Source organism: Prinia subflava, chromosome 1, assembly GCF_021018805.1.
Source record: "Prinia subflava isolate CZ2003 ecotype Zambia chromosome 1, Cam_Psub_1.2, whole genome shotgun sequence".
NCBI lineage: Eukaryota > Metazoa > Chordata > Aves > Passeriformes > Cisticolidae > Prinia > Prinia subflava.
In genome coordinates this window covers 96,965,292-96,978,728 of record NC_086247.1, presented here as the reverse complement: position 1 = coordinate 96,978,728, position 13,437 = coordinate 96,965,292, and the positions used below count along the sequence as shown (strand labels likewise).

Sequence of the window (13,437 nt, the reverse complement as noted above, 5' to 3'; positions counted from 1 at the left end):
ATGTTTGACTGTCAGGAGTGGCCTTACAGTAATATCTGACAGCTCACTTAGTGAGCTTGTGATTCGTCCTGTCAGGGAACATGGACTTACATCTATCCAGTTTGCTTAATTATTCAATGACCTAATCCTCTTCCACCAAGAGTACACCTTCCTTGCTCTAGCCTCATCCTTTGTTGTCTGGAGCCTGAGATTCTTGAATCAGACCAGATGTGGTTATGTGAATTCATTCAGACTGTTGCCATAGCTGAAACTAGCAGGTCTGATGGATAAACTTGGAAATGCATTTTAAATGGCAAGCATTTTCTGGGTGAAAAACACAACTTCAGTAGGTATCTAAGGACACCTTACAACACTTAAGCACAGCAGGTGCAGATTTTCCAGATGGCACCTGTGAATGGGCCAGAATATGTGGCAAAACTACATGGGCCTTTATAGTCAATCCATGACAAGATCCATAATACTAGAGACCCCTTTTATGCAGATCAGTGACCCATGCCAAAAATTTCTATGTGAGTATAGCAAGAAGATGTGTTTAGCCAGGGTTTTGTACTGATGCAGTTCATTAAAGATATTGTCACACTGGCTAAGATGCCATTAAAACTGTGCATACTTGTCTTGGTTTGAAAGACAGATATCTGCTAGGAATGGGCAGGACTTCTTTAGAGATGGAGAATTCAAATCTCTTTTCTCCAAATTATTTCAATTAAAAAAAATTAAAGGAGCTTTCAGACAGCGGTATGGGGGTAGGAATAACAGTTCTTTACTAGTATATATGACAAAACGACAAACAAACAACAACTACAGCATTAATAATAAACAGAACTAAGAACTTTGAGGGCTTTCTTTTACAAAAGCCCAGAGCAGTTTGATCTCGGCGCCCCTGCAGGGCTCCGAGAGGCCGAACTGGAAGGAAGGAAAGTCCCAGACCGGTGGAAGAGATGAGGAGCTCTGCGCTGGCAGCTGGAGCAGCAGGGGTGTCCCGGCAGGGCTGGGCAGTGCAGGGCTACAGAGTAGCAGGGGAACCTCAAAGCTCCGAAGAAGCAGCGGCGGTGGGGGGAGGCTGGAGAAAGCAAGCTCAGGATTCCCAGGTACACAGCAGATGACGATAGATTTCCCAGGACGAGGCAGAGGCAGAGGGCAGCCTGACCATCCCCCTCGGAGCTTAGAGCAAGAGTGCCTCCCCCTCCCCCAGATCTGTCTTTTTGCTTTTCTTAAAGCTCATTATCTCTCCCCTCTGAAGGACACTCCCAAGGACTCAAAAACAATAGGTGTAGCCTCGTGCTGCTATATCTCTCAAGTACTCTTTTTGTTCTGACTAAGGAGTCATCAAGGCTTCTTGGAAACTTATGGGAAAAAATTCTGTGAGAGGAAAAAAAAAGAAAAAAAACCTCAAATCTAACCCCCAACAATACAGTTCCACCAAACTTGACAGTGGATAAACCCATCATACACCCTCACTGCTTAATAATCAGCTGCCATAGTCCTTGCAATGTAACACTTCCAGGAATTATATCCAATTATATCCAGGAAGAAATAAGACACAAAAGGATAGCAAATGATTCTGAGAAGTCTTTCCCAGACAGATAAATGCTGCTAAGAATAAAATAAATTATTATTATTAGAACGGTGATGTTAATGAAAGATGTGGACAATATATGCTCTTGAAGCTGGCTTTTTCTGTGTAGGTTTGTTTTTTCTGGTTTATTTTTATTTTTGGGGGTGTTTCTTTTTAGTGCAGAACACTTAAAAAAAGACACCTACACAGTTTGCCAGGAGTTTGAGATAAATGGTTTATAATAATTATGCAGCAGACATTTTAAGGAATTAGATTAAGAAAAGATTGTCCAGTTTTCTAGTTTAAAACTTTTGAAAAATTGTCACACACTATACCACAAAACTGATGTTATGTTTTCTTTTAGGAACGTCTGTTGATGAGCCTTTTGCCCAGGAATGTTGCAATGGAAATGAAGGAAGACTTCCTGAAGCCTCCTGAAAGGATTTTCCACAAGATTTACATTCAAAGGCATGACAATGTTAGGTAGGATTGATGTAGCCCACTAAATGAACTAAGAATATTTAGTACAAGGATAGTGATGTATAATTACAGTTGGGTTTCAGAGAAAAAAAGCAAGCAATATAGTGAAGATTTATCATTTATACAGTGTAGAAGAATGGGTGCACTTGGAAGATTTAATAATCTTCTCAGGAGATAAGTCTGAATCAATAAATGTCTTAGAATTAGTAGTGCTGGGAGACTGACAACTTTTTCCAAATAACTAGTCATTGGTTTTGTACTGTATTATATTTTGAGTGAACAGGAATATTTATTCTGCATGGTAGTTTTTACACAGTTATATTTTCTGATCGTAAGATGAATTACTTCTAAATTAATAGATTTTCCTGGGTAATAGTATGGGAACACAGAAAGAAAATGTAATGTAAACTTAAGGTAATGTGTATTTCTCCACATCATGAGTGTTACCCTCCACCCCAGAAATTGACTAAGTTCTACTTCTTACTCTTGTTCAGTAGTTGACTGTGTGCAAGTGCCATCATTTATATTGGTTTTTTAAAAGTGCATTCTCATTTGTTATTCTTCTTTGCCTCCAGAACAAATTCCTTAAAGACCTTGTCTGTGTTTTATCACACTACTGCCAAGTGCCTTGCTTCCACATCAAAAACAGCATCAAAGAAGTTCAGTTGGTGTCATCCTTTTACTAAACAAGGTGCAGTGTTAGTAAGTGATGCCACAGAACTGCCTTAATTTGTATGGTGTACTTACGTAGCAAAGGAGAAAAATTCTCCTTTCCCTCATCCACTGCTAAGTTTCTTCTCCCAGGACTTAGTCTATCTCCCATTGAGCGGTCTTTAACATATGCAAGGACCACTTCCTAGTGACTAAGTTGTTGCAACTAAAAGCATTTCTGTCACTAGGGGAACCAGAGATGTCTGTGATGGGAGTGGTCAGAAGACTGCCAAATTAGGTCAGTTTTACACTGTAAAATTTAATATTATTGAATCAAAAATTAGTAGTTTACTTCATGTTAATGGTTAAATCTTGCATAATATCAACGTCATCAGTTTCCATACAAAACATAGTCTTCAACAATCAGTTTAAAGTTGGTTCTAAGTGCACATTACCCCAAAGCTCATGCTGAAAATGACGATGTTGTTTACAGTATCTGATGGTTTTCAATTGTGAGAGTCTGACTTGAGAGCTCCTGAAGGACACATTCAAAATCTAAGTGAGCTGTCTTACTCCTTCAGTTTTCCTTGTTTATATCACAGTTTTATTCTGTTGCACTCCTCATGAACAACATTTGCACTTTTTTCTTTTTCTTGCCATCTTTGACTGATAACCTGTCTGTCTATTTCCAGTCAGTTTTGCTAATCAAGTCTCAGGTATGCCAGGTTTTGGTATTTGGGTGTCTTCTACTTTAATCCTTTGGTGATCACATTCTTTAATATATTTATAAAAATTGTGTCTAAAATTATGTCATCACAATGCTATGAAACACATGTATACTACTGTTTGTTGCTGTTATATTCAGGGTCAAGGTAAAACTGATAATTATATCATGATTAGTATATTTATATCTTATATGTGTCACAAGGCTCTGCATTCATTACACTGTGTATAGTTATCTCAGACAGCTTTGCAATTGATTATAGTGCTTCTGAGTCCTCTCTGTTGCTAAGATCTTTTTGAAATGTAACCTCAGGACTAGTCTTTTTTTCTACATGACATGTTTTTTACATAACTACTAAAATTTCTGTGGCTTATTCACTGTTTCCATGTGGAGTTCATAAAAGTTTTTGAATCCTAACTCCCTGTCTGGAGAGGCAAATTCATTCTCCGATATTAAGAAGGTACTTCTGGAGCAAATAGAAGCCCAAGTAAGATTGGGTCATTTTAATGTTACAACTAAGATCATCAGTGAAGAAAAATGAAAGTAGCAGACCTCCCTTCACCATCTGTACTTATAAGAAACTGTATTGTCTTTTATTTCAGTAATGCAACTAATCTATAATTATAATAATGATTAAAAAAAAATAGGGGAAATAGTGTCCAGTAAATACTCAGCAATATGTGGCTAGCCTGTCCCAATAGGCCAGAGTTTCACCCCGCAAGTTTTGTGACAGTATAGATCTGAAGGACAAAGGGGAACTCCCAGCAGATGCCACCCTGACACCAATGTGAAGAACAACACTACAGCATCCCTTTGGCAAGGCTGCTAGTGGTCAGTGCCAATTAGAAGTGTTTACTTTACTTCCTTAAGGAGATGAAAACAGCTTTTTTTTTCTTCTGGGTAGTGGCAGTCCAGTGCTATAACAGGTAAACCTGAGAGATCATTCCTATACTCTTGTGAATTGTCCTCTTCACATCAAGGGTTCTGAAAAAGGCTGCTATTAAACCAACAGAAAGCTCCTCTATAATTCTGTATTCCAGGTTTTGTTAACTCCAGAGCTACACAATGAAAATAGAAAATGAGCTGCACTTTTACTTTTCCTCTTGCAATGCTTTCTTTTTCTCCCTGCAAATACCTAGAAGTATCAGAGCATTATTCTTCAGAAAAGACAGTCTGAAGTAGGCAGGCATGTAATTAGTAAAATACATGATTTTTCCATTCCTTATCTGTTGAAAAACTAACAGCAAAAAAAAAAAAAAACCCCTCACAAGTATCAGAAAGCATCTGTTCCAGTCTTCTAAATAGCTGCCTGAAAAAAGGATAAAGAATATTTAATCTTACATGTGAAAAATAAGACATTCATACGGCTACCTTCTTTACCTCCTCCCAGAAAAGCATATTAGAGTGGAGGTGCATACCTCTGTATGAAGTGAATGATGTACTAGCAAAAAAACAAAAAAAACCAAAAAAACCCCAAAAAACCCCCCCAAAAAAACCCCCAAACAAACAAACAAACAAACAAACAAACAAACAAAACCCTGGCATATTTCAGATAACCATGGCAACAGCCCTGGTTTTTCAATCAGTTGGTGAATATTTTACCAACTACCCAATAGCTGATGAATGACTGCCTGCAACTCACTGAGTCTCAGGAAGGGAATGTGTCATGCTTTTTATTAGCTCTTCCCACATCTGTAGTATATCTGCTACCTTGTAAAATTTTTGAACAGAATGGCTGTGCAGTAAGAAATGAGGGCATGCATCTTAAATGGAGACAAATAACCTAATGTAAATGCACTATGCAAAACAAGATATGCAAATACACATCCAATATAGCATTAGCCCAGAGAGTACAATGAACTTAAAAATCAGGAAACTAAAATAACTAAAATAATTGCAACTAATCTGTGGTTTATCAGAAGGAAATAGTCTGTATATAGTCCACGAGCTGTTTCAACACAGTACAAGTGTTATTTTACCGGGGTAGTCCCAGACAAGGACACCTTGAAATATGTGGGAACCAAAGGTCAAGTTACGTGTAAAGGCTACCCAAATGACCAGCTCTTCTGTGGTGCTCAGAAATATGTTTTGTAACATGGAGGAGACAAGCTTTTTCTAAGATTAGGTTAAGAAATTTAAGATTCATGTTTCCTTGTTTCCTTACTCCTACAGGGCTGAGAAATTTACAGATCACATATGCAGATAAAGTGTCTATTGTAAAAACTCACTAGTTCTGACTGAATCTCTCCATGCACCCATAATTCAATTAAGAAAATTTCAAATTGAGTTTCAGCACAAATATACGCCCTGTATGGAAACCTCAACACATTTTGTTGTTTGTCTCTTTTGGAGTGGACATTACATATTCATGAAACTGTTTCAACTCATGGATGGATAAGCATATGGCTGACTTCCTATATTAACACACAGCTTCTTGCTTCATTCTGTGACTCTAACAATGTTGAAGAAATAAAAGGAAAGTGAACATTGAACAGCTAAAATTTCTTGGGCTTCTGGTACAGCAGTTTCATCTAGCCTTATTTTTACAAGCATGAAATAGAACTGGATGCTTTGTAAGAAGAGATATTAATTTTAGGAAACACACTGCCTGATTTCAAAGCTACTAATAAAAAGATTCCTTGCAACATTTTAGAGGTTCTTGAGAGTCAGTTTGAATCTGGAACACAACCTGCAGATATTTATGAACAAATATTTCTGGTCTGTCCTTTCAAGGAACATCAGAACCTAAACAATTTTTAAATTTAACTTACTCATTCCAACAGTTTAAAAAGCTGTGATCATGATGCCTACAAACAGACTTTTGTATGTAGTTTTTCTGAACTTGTAAGACTTCACAGTGAACTAGTTTTTGTAAATGATTATTATGCAAAAAACACAGCCTCCCTTTGTTTTTAACAGCCCTCTTTAATTTTAGAGAGCACTTTTTTCTTAAACATTGAAGTAAGTCATACATAAAATTACTAATAAACTTCCCTTATGTTTGACCTTTGAGCCAAAAAGAGTCCTATAAGTTCCTTTCGGAGGCACCATGTGCCATTAAAATACCATTTTTACTGTAAGTTGTACTTTAATTAAACAAATGGCCCAAATGAAAATAAAAAACAGAGCATACAACCCCTCCTTATTTTGCAGAGTACTTGTTTATACTAGTGGCTCCATTGAAAACAGCAGGACTATTCAAGTGCACAAAGCACATGAATTAGTTAAAAGTGAACATATAATACCTACAAGCTGTCAAATCTGTTGTGTAACTCGGCAGGATTTCTCCTTCTGAATGCCCCATAGAGTGTCATAGAAAAGAGTTGCTCTGTCAATACTCACACTCGGGAAGCAGCTTTAATCACTTATACCAAGCCACAGGCTTTCTGTACTCAGTTCTAGCAGGTGCAGCTGCTTCCTGCTATGATGCAGGAGGGCTGAAGTTACTGTGCAGGTGCTGGCTATGCCTGCCTGCAGGGATCACTGTGGGGGGGGGAAGAAAACAGGAATACAGAAAGTCCTGGAGTGATAACTCTGATCTTGTTAACACAGAAGTGTTTCAGATTGTCAAGGAGTATGAGATAACCATATATGTAACTCGTATGCCAGTGGTGAATCAGCTTGTCTCTGTGACAGAGGAGAGAAATGTCTGTTTATACTGTTTCCTTTCCTGAACTTGCTCATTCTACTGCTGTTTGGCTTTTGTTCAGAATTTATATACCAGAACAAGTTAGAAATAGCTGTTGGTGTTTCAAACCAAATAGTCCAGGTAGCTTTAAAAAAAAAGTCCTTAGGAAACTTCCATTAAACATTGGAATAATGAAATCATACAATGGTTTGAGTAGGATGGAGACTTTAAAGACCATCTATCCAGTCTCTATGTCTGAGGCAGGCTCATCTTCCACAACATAAAGTTCTTCAAAAGCCTGACCAGCCTGAGCTTGACTATCTCCAGAGATGGGGTATCCACAGCTTCTCTATGAAGCCTGTTCCACCCTCAAAGTGGAGAATTTCTTCCCTGCATCGATCTAAATCTACCTAGTTTTAGTTTAAAACCATTCCCACTTGTCCTATCAGTAGAGACCCTGATAAAAAGCCCATGTCCAGCTCTGTTGTAGACCCCCTTTAGTCTCTAGAAGGCTGCTATAACTCCCTAGAGCCCTCTCTTCTCCAGGCTGAACAACCACACTCTAACAAGTCCATGTCTTTCTTATGCTGAAAATCCAGGTGGGGGTCTCATGAGAGGAACAGAATCACCTCCCTCCACCTGCTGGCCATTTCTTTTTATGTGTAACAGGATACATTCGGCTTTTTGGGCCACAAGCATACAGTGTTGACATATGTCCAATATTTCATCCACTGGTACCCCCAAGCCCTCTTTTGCAGTACTGGTCTTAATTTACTAATGCCTCCATTTTTATCCACGTTTGAGATTGCCCCGACCCAGGTGCAGGACCTTGCACATGGCCTTGTTGAACTTCATGAGGCTCACACAGGCCCACCTCTTTGGCCTGTCCAGGTCCCTTTAGATGGCATCTCTGCCCTACAGTGCTGTTGACCACACCACATAGCTAGGTGTCATTCACAAACTTGTAGATGGCGCACTAAATCCCTGTCTATGTCATTAGTAAATAAGGAGTGAAATGAACAATCAAAAAAACCCCACTGCACTTCAATGCGTACAAATCTATGTTTACACATTATCTATCATATGTGCTTTGTTGCAGTAGTCTGTGGGGTATGCAGTCATACAAAATTTATGTCAATTTTACTTTAGTTTATGTTTTAGTTAGTTTATATGTGTTTCCTGTGTGTAGTGTTTAGCAGGAGCCCTTCATTAGCAACTGTAGATGTGACTCCTTGTAACACTTTACTTAAAAGAACTGTCTTTACAATATTTTTTTAAAGTTATGTTTTCAGAAATCTAGGTGCCTTTTATTATGAAAGAAGTATCATAAGATCAGAGGGACGGGCACATTGCAACAAGAAATGTTCTGTGGCAAACTAAACTCCTCTGAAGAAATTTATTTGTAAAATTGTTTACTTTTGCAGTTGCATAATCCCACTCTTCACATTATGCATATTTCAAAATGTTCGTGTTACAATTATTTTAAGATCACTTTGTTTTATTGGTAACTAAAACAAACTAAAACACCAAACAATTTGTGTATAAAATATTATTAATAAAAAATGGGTTGCTTTCTGTCAAAAATAAACTTATTTTCCTATAAAATGTAGAAGGTAGCTATGTAAAAATAGGCCATGTTTTTAGCTACACTATAGGTATCAATTAAAAATTGATCAAAAAATTATACTAAGTACTATTACACAGATAAAATCTAGAAACTCAAGTAGTTTTACACTTCTTTTACTAGATGAGAGTAAGAACAGTAAGACTGGAGAGTAAACTTTCAGCCTTGCTGTGGTTGTACAGAAGAGGAAAAGCGACACTTATCCATGTGTAACTGCATCAACAAGTGGTGATTATGATTATCTATGAGCACAAGGCATTAGAGGAGCTGTGGCCGAGTTTCTCAGGTATCGTGGGCATGATATGCTCACAGATACCATTTGAGCTATTCCAAACTAGGCCGAACTAGGCCTCAGGCCTGGGTCTAGTAGGCCGCAGAACGTTCAGCATACGTAGTAGCAGATAAACTTATCTGCTACTAGGAATGTGTTAAGGTATGGACACTTGCAGCATAGAGGTAATGGCACTAAGTCTCCGTAGCTACCTTAACCCTGGATTGTCTACATACTTCTGTATGTCCACTGCCTATCACAGTGCACCTGCTAAATGTCAACGACTCGGTCTGTATTTAACCCGCCATCTCGCGGAATAAAGCGGAGTACGTGCTGGAAACCATACTGGTTGGTCTCACGTCGCTCTAGTCCCCGGTCTTACCAGAGCTCGGCTTCAAGGAGCAATGGAGATTTTAAGTCACAGAAAGAGTAACCATTTTGAGAGAGAAAACCAGTGAAACAAGTGTGTCTTGCATGTGAAAGCAATTGGAAATATTTCTAACTGGTCTAGTCTTGTTCTGCTGCTCTCTTGCACTTCAGTAACACTCAGTTTATGTTCTCTCAGTTTTTGTAAGCAAGCAGGCAGCAGTAGGAGCAAGTAAGCCTCTAACCCGAGACAGCACTGCTAATGAAACACAATGGTATCACACAGACTTTAAAATCAAGTGCAGAGCAGAAGTTTGAGAAAATTCTGCTCAACGACTGATTATTTTTTCCCCCTCGCATACAATTAGAATGTGCTGTTGCAATGTACAATTGCTAACAACTTGTCTGTCTAAAAACCAAAGTGATTTCAGTTTTTACCAGATTAGCCAAACTTTTTAATCCTGTGAGTTTACTGATGAAATCCTAGTATGATTGGTAAATCATGGTTTTGCTTACTCAGACCATGGGACTAAGTTTGCCAGGCCTCAGATTTACTAGAGGATGATCGGGTTCATCTGACAAAGAGAAAAACCATCCTGGATCAGGGACTTGCCAGACTAGTGCAGGTGGCTTTAAACCAGATTAGGCAGGGGAGGGAGGCACCTATCTCTCCCAGTCCTGACATTCAGGTGTCAGCACCTCTAATGGATGCCCATAACAGTGCAAAGGTATTCCAGATACTCCAGCCAGTCCATCAGCTTCATCTGGGTTCTGGCTCAGAAGCCTCTACATAAATGCACATATTATGGCGAAACAACCAGAGGAACTATAAATGTGCACAGACCAATTTGGATATGATACCATGAGCATCATGGAGATGTGGTGGGATGGCTCCTATGCCTGCAGTTTTTAATGGAAGGTTTTAGGCTTTTTAGGAAAGACAGGCAAGGGACATAGGAAGTGGATGTAGCCCTTATGTCAATAACCAGCTGGATAGTATGAAACTCTGACTGGGGAAGGATGAATATCCAGGCAAGAGCTTGTAGATGAAGAGTAGAGGGAGGGTAGGGACACAGAATATTATAGGGGGGGTCTGCTACAGGCCACCCAGTCAGGAGGATGGTGTGGATAAAGCCCTCTATGGGCAGACAGAAGTGGCCTCATGCTTGCAAGCCATGGTCCTCATGGGGAGTTTCAACTACTCTGATATCTCTTGGAGGGACAGCACAGCAGAACATAATCCCCAAGGTTCCTCACATATGTCAACAACAATTTTTCTACAGAAGCAATTGAGGAGCCAACAGGGAGGTGCCATATTGGACCTTTTGCTCACCAAGAAGGAGGAGCCGGTAGGGAATGCAGTGCTCCAAGCCAGCCTTGGCTGCAGTGATCACAAAATGGAGGGGGTTCAAGAACTTCAAGGCAATGAGGAGGGTATACAGCAACCTCACTACCCTGGCAGACTTTGGCCTCTTCAAGGACCTGCTTAGTACAGTGCCATGGAATAGAGCCCTGGATGGCAAAGGGGCCCAAGAATGCTGACTGAATTGCAAGGATCACCTCGTCCTTGAAAGCTCAGGAGCAATGCATCCAACAAGGAAGAAATCAGGCCAAAATGCTAGGAAGCCATCATGGATGGATAAGGAGATGCTGAGTAAACCCAGAGTGAAAAAAGAAGCTTTCAGGAAGTGTAAACAAGGACAGGTGGCCTAGGAAGAAGACAGGAGAATTGTACAGGAAATTAGTGACAAGGTTAGGGAAGCCAGGGCCCAGACAGAATTGAGTCTGGCCATGGATATTGAGGAGAACAGAAAGGGTTCCATAGATACATTGCAAGCAAAAGAAAGACTAGGGATAACTTGGACTTCTTCCATAGGAAATAGGACACCTATTTCCTAGGACTACCTAGAACAAAGAGAAGGCTGAGGTTCTTGACAATATTTACACCTCATTCTTCAACAGCAAGTGCCCCAGCCATGGCACCCTGGTCATAAAGGACAAATGCAGGGACTGAGAGAATGAGCCCACTGCAGGAGAGGATCAGGTTCAAGACCATCTAAGGAGCCTAAATGCACTCAAGTCCATGGGACCTGAGTAGATTCATCTGTGAGCTCTGAGGGAACTGGCAGATGAAGTTGCTAACCCACTATCTATCATATTTGAAAAGCCATGGCAGTGAGGTGAAGTCCCTATTGACTGGAAATAGGGAACTATAACCCTCATTTTTAGAAAGGAGAAAGAAGAAAATCTGGAGAGCTATAGTCTAGTCAGTCTCATCTCTGTGCCATGCGAGATCGTGGAGCATTGTTGAGCTCCTGGGCAATGAGGCAACAGCAGCCTCATCACCTAGCCTTCCTGACACATTCACATTGCTCGTAGGGAAGAGCAGTCCTTGAACCATGTGTGAACTATGCTGCTGAGCAGGCAGAAGTAACATTTGTCCTTTGTTTCCAATTTCTTTCCACTTTCATGTCTCTTGTTTCGTTAATAGTTTAAAGGAGATTGGGGTTTTTTTGGTTTCTAACCAAAGTGACCATTGGCATTATTAATTCTGTGGAATCAAATTGTTTAATTGTGTGGAATTAAAGAAGGGACAGCTACATCCCTCAGTGGTCATTAAGAGAAACAACTGTTAATTGGTAGCTTCTCAATTCTTGTTTCTATATATGCCAGCATTTAAATTTTTAAAAATAAAATTACTTGGCAACCATTATGAAGTGTTCCTTTGTCTACCATACCAATATGAGAAATCTTTCATGCATAAATAAGGTAGTCCTAGTTTACTCTAGCTTAATCCTCTCTGAGGATGTGAACCTCCATAGCAATCACAGATTAGGTTACTGTGAAGCAAGACTACTTTTCTCTTGAATGAGTGCATATGTAGGAGTGATTAATGTGCTTTAACGCTGATGTCACTCCTGTAGCTGCTTTGTTTTAGCCTTTCTGAGTATATTAGACATGACCTAAATTTAAAGCTTTCAGTATTTTTGTGTAAATAAAATATCAAAAAAAAAAAAAAAAAAAAAAAAAAAAAAAAAAAAAAAAAAAAAGAAAGGGTATTTCAGTGCCAGTGTAGGGCCTTTGACTTTGAGAATATTTGAATATATTTGGCCCTGGAAACAGTTCAGGTTTATGACTGGAATTCTGCCACTATATATCTTATAATTTCTCTCTTTAATGCCATTATGATTTCATGGCCATAGGAAGAATTCAAATCTCTTCTCTGTTCTCGTTCCCTGTGACTGACTTTGCTATTTCCTCATAAAGGCCTTCTTGACTTTACTTTCCAAAAACCTGAGCAGAACATAAGAGGGAAAAAAAGTTTATTGCATCAGTTGGGTAATCTGACTCCACATCACTGACCAAGATGCTGCTCTCATTTCTATTAGATGTTGCACAATGAGAGTATGTGTTGGTGCTGGCCCACAATACTTGTAGTACAAGTAGTATGGGAAGTGAATATAGATGGACACAGATGGGTGAAGAAGTAGCAGAGATAATATTGGCCAGTTCACCAGCTAAAATAAAATGAACCATCTGTTGAGTTTCAATGCCACATTTTAGAATAGTACAGCTCTGTGTGTGCATGTGGGGGTGTCACTCTCCTCGGCATTGCCACCCCTGAGAACAGACCATGGAAGCAGCAGGCTTGCAGTGCCAGTTGCGCTTTGGGTATGAAAATCCCCTGCTCCTCCACTGGCTGTTTCCTACCTGTCACTGATTTAGTCACTGTTTTTCAGGTTTGGTCACTGGCATTTCAGCCTACTTTCAAACAAAGTGCAGCAGTTACTATGACTGTAACATTTAATGGTGGTAAAAAGGAGATTTTTCATTGATAAAAGGCAGAACCTCTACAACATTTCCCCATCTGTGCCATGTCCAGACATAAGAGTTACACTTTGCATATTTTAAGAATATTGTGTTTAAAGAGTTGGGAATTTTGTACAACAAAAGAAAGTGTAACAATAATCCTATTACCTAAACTATTCCATTAGCTTTAAAATGTATTCATGTAGTTAACTACAGTATTAAAAATTTCACAAGCATAACTAAATTACATCAATCTCTCAGCATACAATAATTACATATTTTACTTAGATTTTCAAAGGCATATTCAGTTCTGTATTGTGAATACTTT

At 39.2% G+C, this 13,437-nt stretch overlaps 1 protein-coding gene across 1 annotated transcript in view; it reads left to right on the top strand.

Moving 5' to 3' along the window:
- Positions 1-13,437, top strand: part of ADCY1 (adenylate cyclase 1) — a 158,686-nt gene that overhangs the window by 65,095 nt on the left and 80,154 nt on the right. The window contains exon 3 of the mRNA XM_063404701.1: positions 1,920-2,038. Within this exon, the coding sequence (XP_063260771.1) occupies positions 1,920-2,038 (119 nt within the window). The remainder of the gene's footprint in view (positions 1-1,919; positions 2,039-13,437) is intronic.